Source organism: Coturnix japonica, chromosome 19, assembly GCF_054131305.1.
Source record: "Coturnix japonica strain WE chromosome 19, WE-NBRP24, whole genome shotgun sequence".
NCBI lineage: Eukaryota > Metazoa > Chordata > Aves > Galliformes > Phasianidae > Coturnix > Coturnix japonica.
The window spans coordinates 12,453,584-12,476,559 of NC_140681.1; the positions used below are offsets into that span (position 1 = coordinate 12,453,584).

Genomic DNA, 22,976 nt, shown 5'->3' on the forward strand with positions numbered 1-22,976 from the left:
AGGCCATTAACTATAACCAGCAAGCAATCACATTGTGCGATGACTTCTAAAGGAACAGTTAACACATAACGGCTGACCAACATGAACTCCATCAGGAATGACCAAAAGTTTCTCATTACAGTAGGTTATGTCAGTAAGGATCACAGGTTTTATAGACCTGACAGAGAAACTACAGCCATATTTAAAGAGACGTAGCAATTCCCTCGATTGTTTCACTTTTGAAATACCATTCCCCTCTATAAATGCCCCTCAACCCTATTCAGACTCCTCAGGTAATTAAGTGGCTGCAGAGTTGTCAAAGGTCTGACTGACACCCATCAAACCCAGGAAACTCTTAAGCACTCCCCAGTTACCTCATGCTGTGGTGCTTAAGGTATTACTGGGGACTACAAAAAGTGCACCATCATATATACTGTACCACATGTTCACAAATACCAAAGCACAACAGAATGAATTAAGGATAGGATTTCAGTCCTCGTAATGAAGAGTCTTGCTTTTATGAGTTCAAGTCAGACCCTTAACATTATTTTAACATAGATTTTGCTGTTTAATTATGTAATAAGATTTACTGCAGTCATCTAACAGATGTTGATTCAGGGTCAGTGTTTCTCATAAATTAGTTCTGAAAGGATTTGTTACTTCTGGGTCAGCAGATAGGTCCGGAGTGCAGAGAAAAAGAGGAAAAACAATAAACACTGAGTTGAAGGGTTTCTTGGGATTCTTTCTTCAGTTACATATCCACATATTTTCATGATCTTAATGACTATGGCCACAGGAATGTTTGCTTTAACACTAAAGATGGCTCAGCCCAAAACCCTATAACCAAACATCTGCAAAGCATGGGAAAGTTCAAACTTTGGGGCTTTTTATTTTATGACCCTGGCCATTAATTTCTCATGCTACCATGACACATTTTTTTCTAGGGCTGTGCAGTGGGAATCACTGTGAACTCCAGCAGCACCCAAAGAAGGTCTATCTTTATGCATCTGTTGTCAGACTGTGATGCGTAGCTAAAGATTAGTGCTGCCTGTTGTGTTTGCCATCACACACGTACACTTAATATTCAGCCTTCCCATGTCTTTGGAAGCAAATCTTGCTATACACGCTACAGTTTGACCTGCCTGTAATCCACCCTGCTGGTGATGTTATCCATAATGTAATTAATAACACACAACATTATAGTCATTCTTCTATAGTTGTGGTTAGAAGAGATACTCCATATTAAAATATTTTTCTACTCCTCTGTAGTTTAGGTGCAAACAAATTCCTCTGAGACTGAAATCATACTCGTATCTTTTTCTGCTGCAAATATTTAGGAGGAAAAGGACTGAGGCATATTTAATAGCGTTGCTTGCGCTTACAGGGCAGTTTTAGCCTGCCAAGTGTTTTACAAATGCCGGTGACTATTCACAGTACTCACCCTTCAGGGTATGAGAAAGCAAGTGATCTTCCTGAGGCTGCACTACATGTTAGAGCTGTAGGCAAAACAATAACTTTGTTCATTCATTCATTGCAAGCAAAGGCTGCCCAAACTATAAAACCTTCTGCTGAACTTAATCGCCTCTGTCTTGGAAAGTTTAGGGGTTTCATACCTAAAACACTCCTCTAAGATGAATTCCAGCTATTAGCAAGAGCACTGAAGTATTTCCCTGAGCAGTAATCATACAGTGGCAAACGACGAGCCCTGGACTCCTCGCAGCGATGATGTGCAAGAGGAGGAAGCGCCCGCGGCCAACTGCTGTGTGTCGGCCAGCAGAGCAGTGCTGATCCTGCTCAAGTCCCGTGGGCCCCCCAAGCTGTCCCCACTGCTGGGGGGGCCCTCGCCTGCACTTCTGTACTCATATATATCTGTACCACACAGCGCTGTACATTTAAATAGCAATTTCCAGACGCAGGCTGAAACTCCTCTTTTTCAGGAGTAATTCCATTTAAGTCAGTGGATTTACACAATGGATTTACTGCTGCCAGAAGAGAATCAGGCCTGTAGAAAGACACGCATTCTTTGCCAAGAAAATCTCAGAGCGAACTACTTGAATTGTGCAGTCGAGCTGCAGGGAGGTCAAGTGGACAGACAACAGGACCAGGACACATGGGAAGTCCCTGGTTCAAGCCTCAGCTCTTAGAACGATGCATGGCGTGACCTCTAGCGAGTCCATCCGTCCCCTCATACCTCTGTTTCCCCATTCCCCTTTGTCTGACTTGTCTATTTAATTTGGAGTTTGTCTGACGAATGATGCTGCACTTTATGTGTTTGGATGGGCACTGACACCTCTCCTCCCCTTGCTGGGGGACAGCCCTGGAATTCTGTTTCCCCACCACTGACCCTCTGCCCCAACAGCCACAAGCAGTGGCATGGCCCCATCACGGCGGAGGGTCAATCTGTCGCTCAGGAGCCTTAAAATGAAACCTTCATCCCTTGGAGTGGCACTGAGTGTCTATAATGAATTCAGCTGGCACCAAATGTGGGTCACCGGCATGAAAAGGCTCACAGACTGGAATCTGCACACTCGTGTACGTGGGTGTATGTGTATGTTTTCCTCAGGAGGCAGCCAGGCTGAGGACCAGCCCGCTCAGAAAGCCCCATCTGTGCCTTCCGCCTCTTCCCACAACAGCTTGGTTGTTATCAGTGGCAAATGTCCAGAGTCACTTGTTAAGCACAGGGCTGCCAAAATCATTAAAACACAACAGTCACCTGTACCAGGCAGTTGTAAAACTGTTTCAAAGACTCTCCATCAAACATCCTGATACTTACAGTAGCCTAGATAAAGTCTTATATTTCCTACGTGCTTTAACAAACCAAAGGACAGCATGAGATGCTGCAATCTGATATTCTTGCCCTTTTCTGTTGTGGCAACTCACAAGCGTGTTTGATGGTGAGGGGAAAGGGAACAAAGCAGGTGGCTAATGGGCTGTTTTTCTGTTTCAGTGGAGCATGACAGAGAGTTTCACCATCAGCGCTGCCACTACCGAGAGTTCAGGTTTGATCTCTCCAGAATCCCAGAGGGGGAAGCAGTGACGGCTGCCGAGTTCAGGATATACAAGGATTACATCCGCGAACGCTTCGATAATGAAACATTCCAGATTAGTGTCTACCAGGTCCTCCAGGAGCACCCAGGAAGGTGAGTGAACCACAGGGAAATCCTGATAAAGCACAAGCCCAGGAGGTTCCTTCTAAGGGTTACAGCCAATTCTGTTAGATAAATTGGTGTCATCAGCAAAAGGGGTTTAGGCACAAGGGCTGTATGGTGAAATCTCAGTGCTAAGGTCAGCATGTTGCTGCTGTGTACTCAGCCCCAAGGGCACAGGGTGAAGGTGCCCTGGGGCAGGAGGAGACCATGGGTGCAAAGTATTCCAAGCTTTCTGGAAGACCTGCCCTATTCCTCTTGCTGCTTATGGATCTCGAAGTGGTAAAACCACATCTGAATGCCTCCTTTCTAATTGTAGCTTAATTGCTAACCTTTATCACCAGAGGCGTTTGAGATCCCTAATTAACCAAGACAGATGACACCATGCTCTTTATATTGACTGATTGTTCTGTGTGTGCAAAACTACAAGGTGAGCTATTAAATCCATTCCAAGCAACTATTAATGTATGCCAAGCTCCCTGACAAGTCCTCCAGGGAACTTGAATAAGAACATATGTTTAATTTTCTCATCTGTTTTTAGTTCCAATTAATCAGCGATCTCAAACCATTTATCAAAAACACTTATTTTCACTGGCACTTATTTCTTCTAAATACACAGCCTACCAAAAATGAGATTGCATTTATTTACACGAAAAGCATTCATAGTCACATGCCAGTCACAAGTTATTCTTTAGGACCACTAAATATGAGGTAATAACACTACAGCCCTAATTTAGGTTTACGAAGAGAGAAACACAAGGGATTTAAGAAGGGGAAAGTCCAAAATGTTTAAGAAACAATAGTGCAATCAGGATTCTGGTTTCAGAGTTTTATAAGAGATAATAAAAATGAAAAAAAAAAAAAAAAAAAAAAAAAGTAGTTTTGCATTTTTGATCCATTAAAATACAACAGGAGACCTTATCAACATTTTTAAATGGTGAGACATTCAACAGGCTTTGTTGTGAAAGTGTTTAAACACTGGTGCATGGGTCAAACTCTTGGCTCTTCAACATTTCTAATGACGCTTACAGTGTTTGGAGGACTGTGATAGAATTAATCTATTTTTATCAAAAAATGATAACCTGAACATTTTAACTAGGGTTTCTAAAAGGAGACGGCAACATGCCATGAACTGCATAGGACCTCTTGGATTCCTCTCACTACTCACAATTACATTCATTCCATCTTTGGCCCCAGTGGAGTCAGGAACCTCCTTTTGCTGTATTTCTTTGGTAGGTTATGAATGTAAAAGTTTGTGGGGAGAACATCTTGCTCTTGGGAAGAGCAGAAGGAAATGCGCTGGCAGATGCTCAGTGTGCCAGGTCTGGAGGGAATGCCAAAATATTGGAGTCAATGTCCTTCCTCATCAAGATGATGCCAGGGAAGTTCTCCATCATATCCTGGTTAGTGAGGTGCTTAGCAGGGAATTTACTGACAGAACTGAGTGTCATCTTAATTTTAAGATGATACATCCACAGGTTCATTAAAAATATCCACAGAGAGGTCTGTGATGTCCCTTTTAGGGATGGCTGTGTGGATACAACTGCTTGGAGCAGCGTTTCTGTGAGCTGCCTCCTCCACAAGTTCTTATTCCTAAAGGAAAAAATGCTTGCAAAGGGCAGGCATCTACACGAACCACTGGGTGGAAGAGGTGAGGAATCTTGCTAATTATACAGCTGTTCCAGCTACAAGATTAGATGCAATTTTACTGCATCATATTCACCACAGGAACATCTCTTTTAACGAGTGTTCATGCATATTCACCCTCCACATACATTTTGGCACAGACAATGTTGAATTTTGAACAGTTTGTGCTGAAAAAATACTCCTGTTGGTTTGGATTGACCAAAGGTAAAAATATTGTCACTAGCATTTGTAAAAATATTTGCTCTTTTTCTGCATTTTTCCACTGACATTTTCCAACCAGCCCTGTCACAGATCAGTCATCCAAGTGAGTGTGTCATTGGGCAAGTGGAGAAAGAAAACAAACTCTCTCCAGTGTTGATCAAAAAACACCCATTCGCTTTGATGCTTTTTTGGCTGTTTGTCTCATCCTTAGCAGGCTGGAAAGTCAGCCCCATCCGACGTTGTTAGCAACAGGAACAAAACAAAGCCAAACTCTTCCCCCCGCCCCCAGGCAAGAAAGTCTTCCCTCGCAATTTGCTTTGTTGATTCCTTTCCCTACAGCATGGCAGGTATATTGGCCAACAAAACAACCGTTTTCCCTCTCCCTGTGCTCTTAGGGTGAAAAAATGGCAGCGGCATCTCCCAGCAGATTACTTGAATTGCCTTTCAAGGTCTGAAAACCTTGAATTTCTCCAAGCCTGTGCTATTCCACAGAGTGCTCTGCATTCAAGTACCCTGATGCAGCATTTGTTGCTCCCTCTACAGCACCCAGCAGAGGTTGGGGCAGCTTCTAGGGCCCAAAGGAGTACTGCATTCAGCTGGAAAGACAAACTTGTGGCTGACTGGGGATCTTTTATTTGAGGATGAAGAGACCACTGGACGTGTGGAAGGCTTGGATTTCAGTTAAACGTCAGAAAGCTTCCAGTTTTGAGGGTGTGCTGATGTGCCCTCAGTTCAAATAAACCATAAGTACTAGCAACTCAACAATTAATTACTTACTTTACGAGTTCAGACAGGTTGGCAGGTATCTAACCAGCAACGACTCTGTCTGCAGTTTACCATGGGTGAAGATACAGGTCTAGGTCTTTACAGATAGATGGCTGCACCCACAACAGACTGTTTCTGAAATTCTCTCCCTCACTGATACTGACACTTGCACACAGGATGGAAGCTCTTGCCTGTCTTGCTCAGTGGTGGGCAGGTCTGTGCCTCACTCCATGGAGCACTGCTCCACCCTCTGTAGCAGGCTGCATGTCCCTCAGGACTTTGACTAAGATAAATGATCTCTGTCAGACCGAAGCTATAAACACAGGTGCTTATAGGCAACCAGACTAAATGATCAAATCTTTCTGTTCCTTCCAAATTTGTGAATTCATTGCAAGGCAAACCTTTCAAACTAGCAACATCTCCTGTACAATAAAGCAGGTACAGCATTCTTTAGGCACTAAGCAACAGTTACTCACTGTAAGCAAACAAGTACATTTGTGAACAGAATGTTCCAAATAAACACTTCAAAAACAGTCGATATTTTGACTAAAATAACACGTCCCAAAGCTTTTGTGTGCACCACTTAAAGTCCAGTGACTCATGTTCCACTTCTGTTTGGTCTCCGTGGTTCACTCACCCAAAAGCTTGGGAAAGAGTTTCGTAAAGGCAGCGTCTGGGCTGAGGAAGGTGATGAGCAGCGGGACATGGAGTCCTGCTTGGGGTCACCAACCTTGCTAGTGGGAACTAAAAGCACCAGGAAGCTCCCATCAACATCAAGAGCTCAAACTTGCTCATCTGTCTGCACCTTCCAAAGCTGACATACCTTATCCCTCTTTCATCTTCAATTTCAGTGAACCCAGCACTTGCACTGTGGGGTAAATCCCAACCCCTTTGAAGTGGATGGGAGTTTTGTTACTGGAAAGAATAAAGCCAGGTACTTGACCAGCCTTTAGCAGTCGTAATGTAGTTGCTACATGTTCGCTTTGTGGCCATTGTGGATTTCACAGGCTTCAAAGGCAGTGAACGATTTGGATGCTCATGTTACCAGCCCTACAGAAAAATAAGATCTTGCACCATGAATTCCCAGGTTTGACTTGCAGCTGAAATACTTTAGCTTGTATTTCAAACTAAGCCACTTCTGCACCTAGATCAAACCTGAGCCCCTCTCCAGAGCCCTTTCCTCGTTCATGGGGATCTGTTCCCACGTTGTGGGTTGAAACATGTAATTTTAGTAACTAAAATGGGCTTAGGCCTATGCAACAGGAGAGGCCTTTTTGGAGCTTTGTAAAATACCAGTATAACTGTTCATTGGAATTGTGCAGTGAAGAAAGATAGAGTCTAACATAGTGTCCCAGCACCAGAACAACACCTGCAGGTGCTCTGACAACATCTAGAAAGGTACTGACAGCAGTTCTGATCTTTTTGTGTGTGTGATGTCTGCACATAGGTCAGTAACAGTCCTCATCCTGTAATGCTTTTGGGCACAGCAGCAAGGGAACTCCAGCACGGAAACCCTGTAGATCTCCTAGGATAGAGCTGCACTTAATTGTCTCTTGAGACCATTCCTAAAAGCCACTGCAGCCTGCAAAAACCCCTGACAAGTCCTGAACTCACTGAGCTCTTCACAGGCACTTGAGGTAGCTGCAGGAGGCATTCTGCACTCTCCAGTGGGCTCTTCCTCAGCTAAGTGATGCACTAATGAACAGCAATTCAATACTGAGCAGAAACATCTGTATATGGAGTGTCTGAGATACGTACGTAACCTCATTTCTCTCAGCACTGTTTGTACAAGGGGATTCATAAAGGCTCCATACCAAACTCTCCCACTGCCACTTCTAATCAGTGTTTGAAACCCAGATCTCCTTCTCAAACACTATACAGAAAAGGGAAAACAGCAGTGGGGACATGTGAGACAGAGCTGAGAATCTGTTGAAATGCTTAAATGAATTTTATTTCTCCCAAGATTCAATAACATGTACACAGACCTGTCTTACCAGCATCACAGCCCTCAGAAACCACCTCCAGCACTCTGTGCTCCCTGCTGGGGCCATGCCTTCACCTGGGGAAGCCACAGGCTGCTGCACTGGCAGCTGGTCCTCTGGGATCATGAGAGGGCTTTTACCAGGAGGGAACGTGAGGGAAGGCAGAGCTGGGGATGCTGGGGCAGTGTGGGAGGAGGGCTGCACCGGGTTTGTGTTGTCATGTGCCAGGGAGAGGCCCAGCGAGATCCTGGGGCCCTCTCAGAGTAGGAAAGTCTGAAAAATATTTTCCTAAGCTTGTCTTTGGACAGCTGCAGCCAACTTTAAGCAATGACACCAAGCAAACTGGAATCTGGATACTGCAGATTTTAAATCCAAACAAACGTCTTACAACCCCAGACCTCCTCTCCCCTTCCTCGGATGCCCTTTTTGCCTTCTCCTGCCTCCACTGCTCAAACCTGGACATGAATTGCCCACAGCTCCCATGCCAGCTTTGCCTCTGGGCTCCCTTTCAGCTAATTTGCCAGCTTGCAACATGCCAGTGACCTAAAGAGCTTCTCTAAGGTTATAATATCAGCTTCTTAGTGTCAACCAGCAGAGCTGGAAAAAGAGCATAGGGAAGGTAAGTGGAGAAAACAGAAGAAAAGCAATATAGACCTTATCACATGATAAACAATAATTGCAGAGTTCGATCTGCTGTTCTCTCTTGCTATTGTAGAACTGCCTAATTTTGTGGAGTCTCTCCCATTAGACTCTGTTCTTCCTCATGCCCCATCCCACCAGGTCTTGAGGTCAGTGGTATGCCACACTTTTGATCTGGGGATACACTTATACAATTTATGGCTACAAACTAACATGTATCTGATAGTCTGACAACGTACCCCAGCAAAAGGCGAAGACAGTTGTTAATTCCTTCTCTTATCTGCGAATTAGTGGGGTTGCCACACAGCTACTCTCTGGCTCTTCCCTTTCAGGGTGCTTTTACTTGCCTTTTCTTTGTTTTATCTACCTCTACTGCTATGAACTGCACTTCCTCCTATCCCTTCCTTATCCCACTCATGCTGCCAGACCTCACTCCTTCTCATACAGCCCTGTAGCAGCTCCAGCCCTTCCACATCCATAACTCCAGCTGCTTTCCAGACACAGTCTCAGGCGCATCCTCCCCTGGCTGCCTCACTTTGCAATACTTGTTATTCAGCCTTCAGTCCAGAAACACCAAGTTAGCAAAGGACGTTTTGGAGACCACACAGCAATTATATGACCTGCGGATAAACTTTGGGTTGTGCTTTCTAGTGGGAGGTGTGTCTCCTTTCTGGTGTCCAGCACCAGAACTACTGAAGCAATCAGCAGACAAGTGCCAACCTCCTGTCCTCAGCCCTGGCTGCATCGACAGCCTGATACTGTTTGGCCTGACTAAGCTGAAAGCCCCGAGTTTTATCATCTCTAGTAGCTTTGACACTCCCACTGATGTAAGCACTTTGAAGGCTGAGCCATTTTGATGTGGTCTCAACAAAACATACTTGTGGTCTGGATCCAGACTTCATCATTTATGTAACTCTAATCTCGACATTAACATTTCCATGTCCCAGCTTAATTTTCTGTAAAATGAGGATCATGTTCCTTTTTGTATCTTTTGGCCTGATAGAAGGCTCGGTGAAGTTTCCCACATGCTCTGAGTGTCTCAGATTAAGGGACTGAACAGAGGAACGAGGAGCCAAAGTGCCTCCCTGTTGTAAAGCCATTATTGATCCTGCTCTAAGTCTGCACACAGTTGCTAGGTCAGGTACCAGTGGGTATGATGTGCCCTGGAAATCTTTTCCCTTTGCATTTAGATCTTTATCTCAAATTGAACACCACAACCAGTCACATTAGACTTAACTAACACTAACTTGTACAACAACTCATTAATCAGGAGCCCTCAGAACAAATTTTAAGACTGAGTAGAATAACATTTCTTTGCTGTGCTGCACACTGTTACCCAACAGTGATGTCCAAAGGGATTGCTGTTTTGCCATAAGTCTTTAGGGAGCAGGGCATCTCACTGAAAGGGAAGTTGTTCTTCTGAGCAGAACAGGAGGTCTTTTCATTGGTTCCTCAGGTGCCACAACCTGAGGAGTGTTAGATGCTCTGCTTGCAAGGCCAGGCAGCTTTGGCATCCCAGTCCTGGCTGCTGCTGGTGGGCCAGAGTTGAGAGTGCAAATCTAAGGGTGCTTGAACTTCTCCAGAGAGCATCTGACACAAGGACTGTTTGGGTCCAAATGTTCCAAGTGTGCGTGGGAAGGACATTTCTCCTTAGTGGGTCCCTTTGATCTCTCTCACTTTGGGCTTCCCCTACAGGCCTATTGTTTGCACATTGCTGTAACTACAGGAAAACAAATGCATTATACAATTTCCCAGCCTGACTCACCCTGGTACTTGATGCCTCATGTTGTCTGGTTACCCTGATTGCATCATGTCAGCATGGGAGGTTTAAAGGCTGTTTTTTTTCTGAGTAGTAACACTGCAGTTGAGCAGGACTTAAAAAAAAGTAAAATGTATATACATCATTATTACTATTGTCTTCAACCTGCAAACCACAAGGGAGAAAAACCAAGCAAGCCAAGTCCCTATTAACTAACCCTTGTGTGAATCATGAGTTCCAGTCAGGGGCCATGCTTAAATGATGCAGTATGTGAATATAAAAGCCCTTCACTTCTGGAAACTTGGACTCAGCCATCGGAATGGCCCAATCCGTACTACTCCCTCATCTCCAGCTCCTTTGGGATGCGTTCTGCTCAGCGTGTTGTAAACAGGGAAGGGCGGGAGGTGTCCGTACGGCTGTGTCATGCACTGTGGGAACACAGCCATTGCTTCAGGGTGGAGATGGAACCCTGGGAAATCTGCACGCCCCCCAGGTCTGAGCTCAAGCATCGTGCATCCCAGCAACTACCACAGGCACAGAGGGAGGGGGGTATCTGTGATGTCTGCTTTTGGCTGTCCTGAGTGTGCCCAGCAGAGCTGACAGCTCCAGAGAGCAAATCTTGCACCTGGGCTGATCCTCTCCATCGCCTGCACCGCAGCTCCTTCCTAAGCCCTGGCTGCACAAACATCTGCTGAAGCACTCTGTGTAGGATCCCCTGTGTCCTGGCACGGAAACAGAAAGTTCAATTCTCACGTAGGTCTTCTTCCACAAACCAAAAGTTTGTTGAAAAGGAAGCACGGCATAGAAGTGCTGGGCAAAGGCAGGCATTGCAGTCATTGCCTCCATCCCACACCCACAAGAACATCTCCTGCAAGGATCAGACCTGCCTCTTTGTTCTCCACTGAGCTGACCCAGAAAGCCACTGCAGTCCCCAGTCTGTCACATCCAACACATGCAGAAACAACACATGCAGCTGTGCTGTACGCAGAGACTAACAGTGTCATGCACTGGTGAGGAAACAACACAATCCTCCTTTTACACGTGCTCGGTGCCGTGCTCACGTGCTCTGTGGAACTCATTTCTGAAGTTTAGTTCCATGAGGGCCAGCCCAGAGCCAGAGGTGGTGACATCTATGAGCTCACAGAGCAAAGCCATCATCCCTCACACACCCTCACCCACAAAGGTTGAGAGGAGAAGTAGGTAGTAAGAACAGTGCAATAAAACTCCGGTTTTGTTTTGAGTCAGCTGCATGGGACAAAAGCTTCTAATTTCTCTATATCTCCCAGGGAAAATAATTGCTAAAATCTGAAAGGCAAAAGCCTCCATGCTGACAGCTCTTCTCTGACTCACTTTTGATCACTTAATATTCTGTGCAAACAAGAGCCAGTGAGAAAATGAAGTTAAATAAATTTGCATTTGCACTGACAAATCAACAGTGACAAAATTAGTAAGGCCTTATTCTAGCTCTGAGGACATGAGTGAAGGGCTTTCCAAAGATGTATTTTCATTCAAAAAGATGTAATTATGCTGAAACAAGTTATCACCTTAATGCACTGCAGCCTTGCAGGACTTGTCCAGGCATCTCCACCCTGTTTCTTCTTGTAAAGTCTTTTGTGAAAAGGAACCTCATCGCCATCCAACTCTGTTACCATTTTCAACAAGCTTTACCTCCTTCTTAGCTTCTGATAAGATTCTTTCCTTTGCACAACCCGTTTTTTTCCTCAAATTTTCATTTTACAGAAATTTGCCAGGAAATGTTTTGTAAATCCAGAACGATCCCACCCCTCTTAAATGCATGAAATCCTCCCTGTTCCTGGTCTGGTTTCTGTTCTTCAACCAGAATAATCCAGCATCGGTCTTTTAAAATTTTAAGGAACAAATTGAAAGGAAATTGCCACCCAATGTAATGCAGACCTGTGTTTGTGCAGAGGGTTATTGCCTCAATCAATTATCTGTAACCTCAGATGAACAAGTTTAAAAAACCATTACATATGTTAATATATGCACGACAGTGTTCCAGCTGGCTTGCACTAGTGCTACAATTATGCATAAAAGTCAGGAAATGATGTGTGGAAAGGATAATGAGCTGCATTGTCTGCCCAATTACGAGGTTTGCATATGCAAACAATAATTTTGCAAATCTGTGCCTGGCAAGCATCCTTTCTGAAGTCGCATCAGCAGCTCTAAGGTTAACTGCAGCAGCAAAGTAACCCAAAACCACCTCAACTCTGCTTCAACCCATCCTCCCTTTTTTGAAGAGGAGAAAAGCACTTTGTATGAAGGTGATTAAGGAGGAAAGCATGCCAGCCCAGCTCCAGCATAACCTGTCTGCTCCTGAAAGCCAACCAAGCGTGTTGCCTAAAGCATGTATGTGAATCTCCTTAGAGGTCCCAGAGGAAAGTCCAACTAACTGGGAGTTACACTTCTTGTTTCAGGGATTCTGATTTGTTCCTCCTCGACTCCCGAACGATCTGGGCTGCTGAAGAGGGGTGGCTGGTGTTTGACATCACTGCCACCAGTAATCACTGGGTGGTGAATCCACAGCACAACCTTGGCCTGCAGCTATCTGTGGAAAGCATAGATGGTGAGTTTCACATTCTGTCTGTTTTGGGTACACAGTCCCAACCAGGAGCAGCCTTAAGCATTCAGTATTCTGTCCTTTGAGCAAGATCTCATGAGAATATTTTTCCTGTATTTGCTTAAGATGTGAAATAGCCATATTTTGAGTTTTGGATGTACTCAAACGCTTTAGCAGATTAGTAATCTGTGTGCAGTCACATCAGTATTGACATGTTTGGGATGTGCACACAGCTATGAGTACACTGCTGGTAACAGAGCACAGCAGAACCAATTCTGCATTTCTCCAGTCCAGGTACAGTCGTGATGACTGAGAATGGATGGGAAAAGCTGGCTCTCAAATATCTTCAGAAAGGATGTTTAGAATCAAGCTGGGGATTTTCCTAACTAGGTCTGAACTAAAGAGCCATACTGCCTTATTCTAAAGCTGAGATTCCTAATGCTCACTAGGACTTGTGCAAGAAAGCCAGAGTACCCTGGATGCTTTGGGTTCCCAGGACCTGGGACCATCTGAAACTGGCTGCTCTACAGGAGAGGTTAAGCAAAACCCAACTGAAAGCTCTTATAAACAATCTGAGAACAGCTATCTAAGCATAACATCCATTCAATTCAGGTTCACACAGAGGAGAACCATACAGATCCAGCCTAGAGCCCACAGTAAAGCAATAGCTAGAGATATGCTTAGTATCTCTAAACTCTGTAGATACTATAGTATCACTCTCATGGTGTTCTGCTTAGAACACATTATCACTGCTTTCCTCAGCCCTGGCTTGGTGATCTTATACAGTGCAGGTCAGTCCCTTTTTCATTGTTGAGGAGAAACCCAGGTAGCTGTTTTCTTATAGGCTACAGATTTCACTTGTGACTTTCTGGGGTCTCGCATACAAGGAAAGGCAACAACACGCACAGCCATGGGATGTGCTGAGCTGGACCAGTCAGAAGTGGACCCTTAAAAGCATAAGACAAATTTATCAGAGCAATTCTTCAAAACCAGAAACTCTCTGTTTCAATGATTTGTGCCTTCCCATCTGTTCCATCACTCAAAGCAAATCAGGAATCTGGTTTCTCTTTACACTCCTGAAAAGTCCAGCTGTGTTTATAAACACGTTTGAAATAATGTAAAAAATACGTTGCTGCTTTCTCAAAATAGATTAACAAAATACTTTAATCAGCCTGTCACCGTAGTTAGGAAAGCCAACTGCAGCATTCAGAAAGTAAATACAGAGATACAGGGCCTGATTGTCTCTTGCTGTCTATAACTGAGTCCCCTGGCAGCAAACCTCTGCTCTCACATTTCTCCACCATGCATGTGAATTTTTCTTTCTATTTTGAATGGCAAGGACATGTCCTTCCTTGCTCCCCAAGTTTTGTTTTGGATTTAGACCAACTGCACACTGACAAGAGAACTGCTTTTACACCTGGATTTCATATGAAAATCATCTGCTGCAAGCACAGCAGGGCTTTGCTTGAATGCTGTACGCTTGGGCAACCCCCAGAGCTTTAAGTGAAAGACCTTTCCTTTGTATCTATCCTTAAACATAGAGATCTCCAACCATGAAACCAGTACAGCTTCCATTAAAAAAAGTTTTAAAGTGACATAATGAGTATTGTCCAGATGAAACTGCAGAAATTAAGTAACCGATCTTTTCATTTCTTTACAATCCTGCCAAATAACTATCAATGCAGATAGGAGCTTAGGCTGACAGTGAAGAAGCTGTTGTGTGTCCACACTGAAGTCTTCATTACATGACTTGCTGCTATTTCAACCTGACCTGTCCTGGTGCCCTGCCCAGGAAATTGTTCACATGGACCCTACATGCCCTCACCTCCCATAAACCTCTCCTTGCATTTCTTTTGGTAAACAATTAATTCTACAGCAAAACCACTTAATGAGCTTTTAAAAGTGCGGATTAAGGAAGCACTCATGGTGACAAATGGCTTTGAACCAAGGTTATTGGATACCACTGTGCTGAGATACAGCAGTGAACAAAACATCTCTGAACATCTCAACTGTTTGTTTCTCTCAGCTGCAGTATATCTGGAACTCTGACAGCATTTCATACAAGGCATTTTTATTTTAAGTTAATAACCTTCCAGTGGGCATTTAGTGCTCCTATGGGCTGAGTTTTATGGTTCCTTTTATAGGATCACTTCAAATTATAGGTTGGTGAACTTAATGAAACCCCTGTAAAGAATGTAGGAAAAGTTAATGCTAAGCGGATTTAGGGTAAAATAATTATACGTAGGAGTATTTTATGTAACTTTTACACACAGATATAAAATGAAGTTAGCTGTGCTAAGCTGCTCTTCTCAGAAGCAGCTTTGCTGATTAAGTCCAGGCCCTTGGTGGACTGATGCATGTGGATGTACCTAGGAATCACCCTTCTGGACCAGACAGCATCCCTCCCTCCTGCTGTACTTACAATGTCTGCTGAACATGGAAAGTTAACGCAATCCTGCTCAATGCTGTCTTGTTGTTAAGGGCAAAGCATCAACCCCAAGCTGGCAGGGCTCATCGGGAGGCACGGCCCACAAAACAAGCAGCCCTTCACGGTCGCCTTCTTCAAAGCCACTGAGGTTCATCTCCGCAGCATCCGCTCCACAGGAGGGAAGCAGAGGAGCCAGAATCGATCCAAAACGCCAAAGAACCAGGAAGCATTCCGGGTGTCAAACATTGCAGGTACAGGGAGCTTTGCTGGGCCTGGGATAATGCTGTGCTGGACTTGGCACTACATGGAAACTGTTTCTGCCATATACGGTGTTGGTTGTTATCTCTTTGGTTTCCTGATAGTTTTTAGTTGCTGGTCTGAAACCCCTGAAACCCCTTGGGATTGGGGTTTATTCAAACTAAACCAACCAAACAAACACACATTATTTTTCTTTGAAGCAGTATAGAACTGAGGGATGTCCCAACCCAACTTTAAACAGAAAAGCCTTCTACGCAGAAGATCTCTCACACAAAGTAAATCCGTATTTTGAAATTTAAGACTTTAAAACAAGTAACGTGGGTGCTACAATAATGTATTTCAGAGGACCTCAATTGAAATAAGGCTGCAATGTTAAATGCCACCACCCAAAGCTTAATGATCCCCAAAGAGAAAAACCCATTCTTTGTTCCAGACAGCTGCAGCTATTCTGGGGGGAGCTGCACTTCCCTAATATGGAAGAAAACTGTCAGGCATTTAAAATAGAAACGTGGTTTAATTATGAGATACCTCAGCATAACGGGCCCTCAGTGACCTTCCCAGCAGGACCCAGAGTGCAGGGCTAGCCCCGCTGAGGGCAGCAGTGCATTCCAGCTCTATTTCTGTGAGCACATCACCAGACAAAGAGCGTGCAAGAGATGGCAGGAGCAGGACAACCTCGGGCACAAGACATGACTTGCTTTTCTTGGGGGTTGTTTGGGGCAAGGCTTTGGGAGAACTCTTCCCTGTCAGTCACGCTGCAGCTCCCAGCTTTTAATCACGTCATTCCTGTCCAAGGACTAATGATGTTTTACTGCAGCTCTGGAGACAGGTGTGGTTTCTCCAAGCTGCCCACATGTATGTATTTCTGTACCTTACACCCCAAATCCTGCAGTCTCTTAAAATGCTTTCCCATATCTTGCATTTCTCAGGGTTTTGCAGTTCCCCAGGCAATTGTTGCTTTGCAGTTTAAGCATGCATTTTTATTAACTGATACATCAGTTGCTTTTTAAAGGACAGATAATGGATAAAATAATTCCTTTCTTCTGTGACTGGGTCAGAAAAGCCCCTGCAAAGCAGTGTGTGCTTGCAGCCTGGGGCCCCTGTGTTGATTTCATTTACAACAAGAGTTGGTAAAAAAAAATATCTTTGTTCTTTGGGTTCACCATAAAGCAACACCATCCACTCTGAGAAAGCTGCACTCTGACTGAAGCTGCACTGGACAGAAGAACAGATCTCACTTAAGTCCTAACTCTACTTTGTATGTCTGAAGGTGCAGCTATCCTGCTCAGACAGATTGGAGCATAGGAAATAGTTAAAGGTTGCTTTTCTCCTATCAGTCCTTTCACAAGCCATGCTCATACAGTAGGCAATAATCAAAGAGATCTGGTTAGTGCCAACATGAGGTCAGAGAAAACTCAGGCACAAAAAAGCATTTCCCCAAGCCACCTTTGGCCAGAAGTGCAGTTTATATTTTATGGCTACAGCACAAGAGACTGAAAATGGTTTTAAAAAAACAACCAAACAACAACAAAAAAGCATCAGCAAGCACAACAGCTCAGCAGTGCTGCTTGCTCCCTGTTGTGTGGTGCTGGGGAGCTCAGCCTGACAGCCCCTTTCCCATACAGAGAACAGCAGCAGCGACCAGCGCCAAGCCTGCAAGAAGCACGAGCTCTACGTCAGCTTCAGGGACCTGGGGTGGCAGGTAAGGGCTGCACGTGACCGGGTGCCTCTGCAAATGGTGTTTCAGGCTGCTCCAGAGATCAAGCTAATAAATGGATTTTTAAAAATCATTACTATTATTTATCCTTGGAGGGAAAAACTACATGCTGCATTTAGTATGCTGAAAAAGTGCAAAGTTAAGATATCCAAATATTTGTTGTGCAACTGGCCAAAACTCAGCGTGCTTAGGTCCTTGTGAGATGCTGAAGGCCCTGAATTTCCCTCTGGCAGCACTGAGAGCACATCCTCTAGCAGTTCTTTCAGACTTGGCTCGGGTATTTTCATTTCTCTCTGCAATGGGTTTGCAGCTGGGAGGACAATGCTGAATGAACATTAAAACTAACCCTTAGGTTCAGTGACTCCATGGACATGTCTGCTAGGTGGGACAGGCTCCTGTAGGAAGGACAGCTGCTTTAGAGGTGCAAAAGACAACAGAAGGGCCAGCATGTCAGATTTTCTACTTTGCGAGCTACTGTAATTGTATGCAGACATAGGAACTGATAGATTTATGTGCCATTCTACTTTGTATTTCACTGCACAATATTGCTGTCTTTCTTCACAACCTAATGTCTTCATTTAATCAAGGACTGGATCATCGCTCCAGAGGGCTACGCTGCGTATTACTGTGAAGGAGAATGTGCTTTCCCACTGAATTCATACATGAACGCTACAAATCATGCCATTGTGCAGACACTGGTAGGTGCAACACAGCTTGTAGTAGAGTTATTTCTAATGGGTGCTGCTCAGAAATAAGTTTATATCCCCCCAAATCTCTATCCTAACAAGAGAAGGAAGGTCTGCATTAGCTCATTGAGATGCCTGCAGCATCTGGCTAAACATATCTAGCCAAGAGGCCTGAATTAATAGTTGGCAAGGAATTACCCCGTCTTTGCTGCAAGCATTGACATGCTCTCTCTAGTTTAAAGGGGCCCTATGATAGACATCTTAATGGTTGTATAGACCCACTGCATAGGGAGGAAAGAGCAGGATGTGAGACCCATTATCAGCATCTCTTGAAAAAAAAAAAACCCCAGCACTGTGTGCTGCCACCAAGAGCAGATTTGGGGACAGGCTGAGAAAGGGGTCAGCAAAACCCGAAATTACACAGCCCAGCTGCTCTGTGGGTGTATTTATTTTATGCAATTGTGCAAAGATGTCCAGATGGGAGTCCTGAGCCAACACATCCACACGGCACAGTGCTTGTGCTTTGAGGGACCGCTGGGGACCCCAGCTGTTTCACCAAAGCCAACATACCACAGCAGCTCAAGTAGCCAGGGGACACGGCAGCCCCAGGTGCCCAGCTCATGGCATCACCAGCCAACATGGGGACACCCTCCTGACACAGCCACATCCCCCACAAGCATCTGTAGAGCACAAGGAGGCTCACTCCTCTTCTTCATTCATGTCCTATGCCCTATGCACATCTAAGAACAGCACCGCAAAAAGCACTAGGGAAGCCAGAAGCATCCTCATATCCAAGACAAGAAGCTTTGCATGTTCTCCTCCTGAAGGACTGTTTACTCTCCTCCCTCTCTTGGAGGCCCTGCAGCAGCAGTCAGGGACCCACAGCCCTTGGTGCCAGCCAGCACAGGGCCCCCCACACAGCACCCATGGGACTGCTCCCAAAACCTCACACTCACACCCTGCAGAGTTTATTGGAACTGGTGCATTGCTGCAGAACGCTGGCTGCTCTGACAAATGGGAATCTTCTAATGAAAACCTGCTTCACTGAAAGATTTCCAACTAGATCTGACTTGGGTGCGTGCGTCAGCCTCCATCCATGCAAGGGGACATCTCGAGACATTTGTACACAAAGCCAGGTGTTCAAAACATGTCTGTGTGTGCTTATGGGGGAGAGAGGGCTGCCTGGGAAAGGAAAACATGAGGGAGGAGAAGGGAAATGGAAATCTTAACATGCCTCTGCTTTAATTCCTCAGGTTCACTTTATAAACCCAGAGACTGTGCCGAAACCCTGCTGCGCTCCCACCCAACTCAATGCCATCTCAGTGCTCTATTTTGATGACAGCTCCAACGTTATCTTAAAAAAGTACAGGAATATGGTGGTACGAGCATGTGGCTGTCATTAGATTTGTAGGGAAGAGAAAGGTTATTCATAAAGAGAGAGTTTTGTATGGATGTGTGGGGGAGGGGAAAAGGTTAGCACTGCAGCAATGGGCTCAAAAATCCCAGTTTTTAAGACTGGGCTTCTGAAAGTTCAGACAATGGAACAGTTTCTGGATCTAAGTGGCATTTGAACACATTTTGTTTTAGTTTATTACAGACAATGAGCTTGTAAACTGAAACAAGCCAGAGAAACCATTTAAAACCAAATCTGCCTGCAAAATTGGCTCCTACAACACATACTTCTGCAAACGAGTCTTTCAGAAGACTGCAAATTCACCAATGTTGATTGTGAATTAAAAATGAATAATTATCCAAAGCGAGAATGCGCTGTGACTATTGAACATGTGTAGTTCCTGTAACACAGTTTGCAATAAAGTAAGTGAACAAAATATACCTGGAGTGAACAGGTATTTTGTTAGAGAATTATTACTTCCATCCCTCTGTTTGCAACTATTTCATAAGCAGGAGCAATTTTAATTGGATGCAAGTTCCAGTTTTAAATGGCAGGAGCAGAAGTGATATCTGGATTGAATGGAGTTCAAAAGGACAAACCAGACTGAGGAAAAGAACATTGTAATGGGCAAGTAAAAGAACTGAAGGAAGTAACTCCAAAGAACAAGACTTTGGGGGTATACTTTTTTTTCCTCAAGAGAAAAGAAACTTCCTGTAGCAACCAGAAAGAATTTACGTGCTATGAGTTTGAAACAGGAAAGCAGCACAACATTAAGAAACAATTTGGGATTAAACCTAACGCTTAGCTGGGGTACCCCGATCAGCTACAGAGTTGTGAAAGACAGCTGAAGATCCTGCTCCTGTTTGGAAAACATCCATTGACTTCAGTGACAGAACAAACTCCTCTTTTGAAAGACGTGAAGTCAGAAGGTGCTGTGAGCAGAGACAAACTGCCAATACCACCCCAGCACAGCTATAGGGACATTGCAGGGGACCTTACATCCCAGGGTCAGTGATTACAATAGAAGACACTGCTCTACTACTGGTCTCATCTCTGAAAACAACAACAAGCAAAATGCAAACAAAAAAACCCCACAACAACTTTCAGGAGCCACATCAACAAGCTGGGACCAGGAACAAGAAACCACCCCTTTGCCTTCTTTTAAAAGCACAGGTTACACAAGCATCACATTTATGCAATTTAAACTTGTGAAGTCATTGTGGTAACAATACAGAATAGCAGAAACCAATCACAAGCTAACTCAAAACTTGGGCATACATTACAACTACAGAAGCAGGACTGGCATGAATTTTACTGGAGAGAAAAAGGTTCTGTCCAAATAAACGCCAGGTCCTCAGCAAACGCAGCTCTAAATCCTCAAACTTCTGAAGTCTGGACCTCTAATAGATGGGTCCAGAACATCATTAAGTGCCTTGACGTGGTTCTCAGCACACTGAGGGGATGTGATACAGCTGCAGGGGGAACTCAGCCCCAGGTTCATCCTTAGAGGACGGAGAGAAAGAAGATAACAGAATGCAACCACGAGAATTTGGAAATCAGACACTGCTCCTCTTCCTTTAGCCACAGACCAAATCCAGACCAGATGGCTTATTTAAAAAGCAAACAAACAAGAAAAGGAAGAAAAAGATTACTCTATGAAATAAATTGGCAACTTGTTTCTGATGGTCTAATAACATTTAAGTCAACTGGTGTTTTCCTAACAGTTCTCTCAGCAGCAGGATTAGGCTTATGGGAACGTGGAAGTCTCCCCATGATATTGGTAGGCTTTGGATCTCCAGATGCGCCCCACTTCCAAACCAGACAACTCAAATGTGTGCAGGAACAGCCCACCCACAGCACAACGCTGCAGAGAACCTCCAACCTGCAGCAAGGAGAGACTGGCCAAGGTGTCACCCACAGCCACGACAACTACTGAAGCCAAACGTGTCTCCCTGGAGCCTGCAGAGAAGACCGTCTATAGCAGTCAAGTCAAAACTGCCCTCGGGCATCTCTTAGAGGGAGGTATTGAAATCCTACAGGTCAGAAACATCTTTGGACGTTGTATATGTATGTACACCAGTGTTTCTGCAAGCCTCCTAAAGGTAAGGTGCTACACCTAGAAGTTATGAGCTAATCAGACCTAAATTTCCACTATTTAGTAGACAAGGATTAGTTTTTCTTGCAACTGTTTCTGTGCTGGTGGTCACAGCATTGGTGTATTGCATTTTTTTTTAACTTGGACTGCAGTATCTTGCTGTATAGGATTCATATATTAAATATTATGTGGGGGTTGTTTGTTTGTTTGTTCTTTTCCACATAATAGGATTTCTGTTGCTAGGCTTAACATCAGCTTCACTGTTTGTACATTTTTATGTAAATAGTTGTCACAAAGCAGAAGAATTATTTATTTCCATCTCTGAATTCCTTTTCAATCACATCCAGGAAAAATGATTCTCAGTTCCTAAGCACATTTGTTTCCTTATTTAAGAAGATATTTATTAACAGTTGGCAAAAAATGCATACACATTTCTGGTTCTTCTCATAGAGCAGTTGTCAGAAGCCTTTTGTACAAACTAGTAAAATAAATCATTGCGACTTTACAAAAGATATCCCAACAACATCGTGTATCTGTGTGGTTTTTCTCCCTGTGTTCAGAGAACCTTTTAGGCCGGGCAATATTTCACCTTGAGCATCTGTTTCCACATAGCTCAATCTCTGTGAATTGGCAAAACCAGCACATCACTGCTTGGTGCAGCTCCTTCTGTCCAAACACAACAGAGGAAAGAATATGAACAACAGCAACAAAAAAATGAATATGTTTTGCAGAGCGCATTGCAAAGATCTATGATTGAATTATAGTGCAGCTGTCAGCAGCTGTTTCAAAGAAGTGGGGGGTAAATTAGTTCTGTTTACTGCTAACATAGTTCAGAGATTTAGTCATCCCAATAAAATTATAGAGGCACAAGGAAGGAAAAAAGAAACTCCAAGGGAACATCAGCCAAGAAGCTGACATTTTCTAATTTAGATTGTTTTAGCATATTTCGGAGATGCTGCTGGCAGGAGGTTTCCTACTGTGGATACCACATTGCATTGCTATGGAGGCAGCTGAAAAAAATAATGGTCTAAATTCCTGTATTAACTAAACTTTATAACTTCGGGGCATAACAGCAATTTTTGGGTTCTTGTTTACTCCAAACTGTGAGCAGAGTTGTGCCAGTTCACACAAATGCATCTGCTGATCCAGAAGCTCAAATCATCAGCTTTCTGGAGCTCAACTATCACCTTTCACAAGTGATTATACACTCATAAGTAAGTCTGCATGATGTTCTGATGTAAAGTCCAGCAAAGTGTGAAAGGAAAAACCTTTCTAGACCCAACTGATGTCTACCCAGGCTTTGTATGTCTTGGTTAGTCTTATGACGAGGATCTTCCAGTATTTCTCAGTATGGACCAAATTCTCCACACACAAATCCATTTAAGCCAGATGTGGTTCCAGCAAAGGGATGAAAGAAGTAAGACATCATCACGCCTTACAGCGCCAGCCTCACTATATAGCAGCCAACAGAAGCTTCACCACCGGCTTTAACACATCCAGCCTTATATCACGAAATACCACTTGGTTTCCAGCTCTGCCACAAACACTCACAATTTGCTGGATAGGCTTCACAGCAGCTTCCCCAGACCAAGAGCCAAAACTCCATTCCCAAGTTCACTGCAGCCTCCCTCAGTCCACAGCGCTACTGTAGCTTTGTCTCTTCATCTACTGTTTTGGAAGAAGAACTCTTGATGTGGATACAT

At 44.2% G+C, this 22,976-nt stretch overlaps 1 protein-coding gene across 1 annotated transcript in view; it reads left to right on the top strand.

Moving 5' to 3' along the window:
- The window catches only part of BMP7 (bone morphogenetic protein 7), a 41,708-nt gene extending 19,912 nt beyond the window's left edge, over positions 1–21,796 (top strand). The window contains exons 2-7 of the mRNA XM_015881794.2: positions 2,927–3,119; positions 12,554–12,702; positions 15,178–15,375; positions 17,008–17,084; positions 17,687–17,797; positions 19,039–21,796. Coding sequence (XP_015737280.1) covers positions 2,927–3,119; positions 12,554–12,702; positions 15,178–15,375; positions 17,008–17,084; positions 17,687–17,797; positions 19,039–19,188 — 878 coding nt within the window. The 3' untranslated portion in view covers positions 19,189–21,796. The remainder of the gene's footprint in view (positions 1–2,926; positions 3,120–12,553; positions 12,703–15,177; positions 15,376–17,007; positions 17,085–17,686; positions 17,798–19,038) is intronic.
- The last annotated feature ends 1,180 nt before the right edge of the window (positions 21,797–22,976 follow it).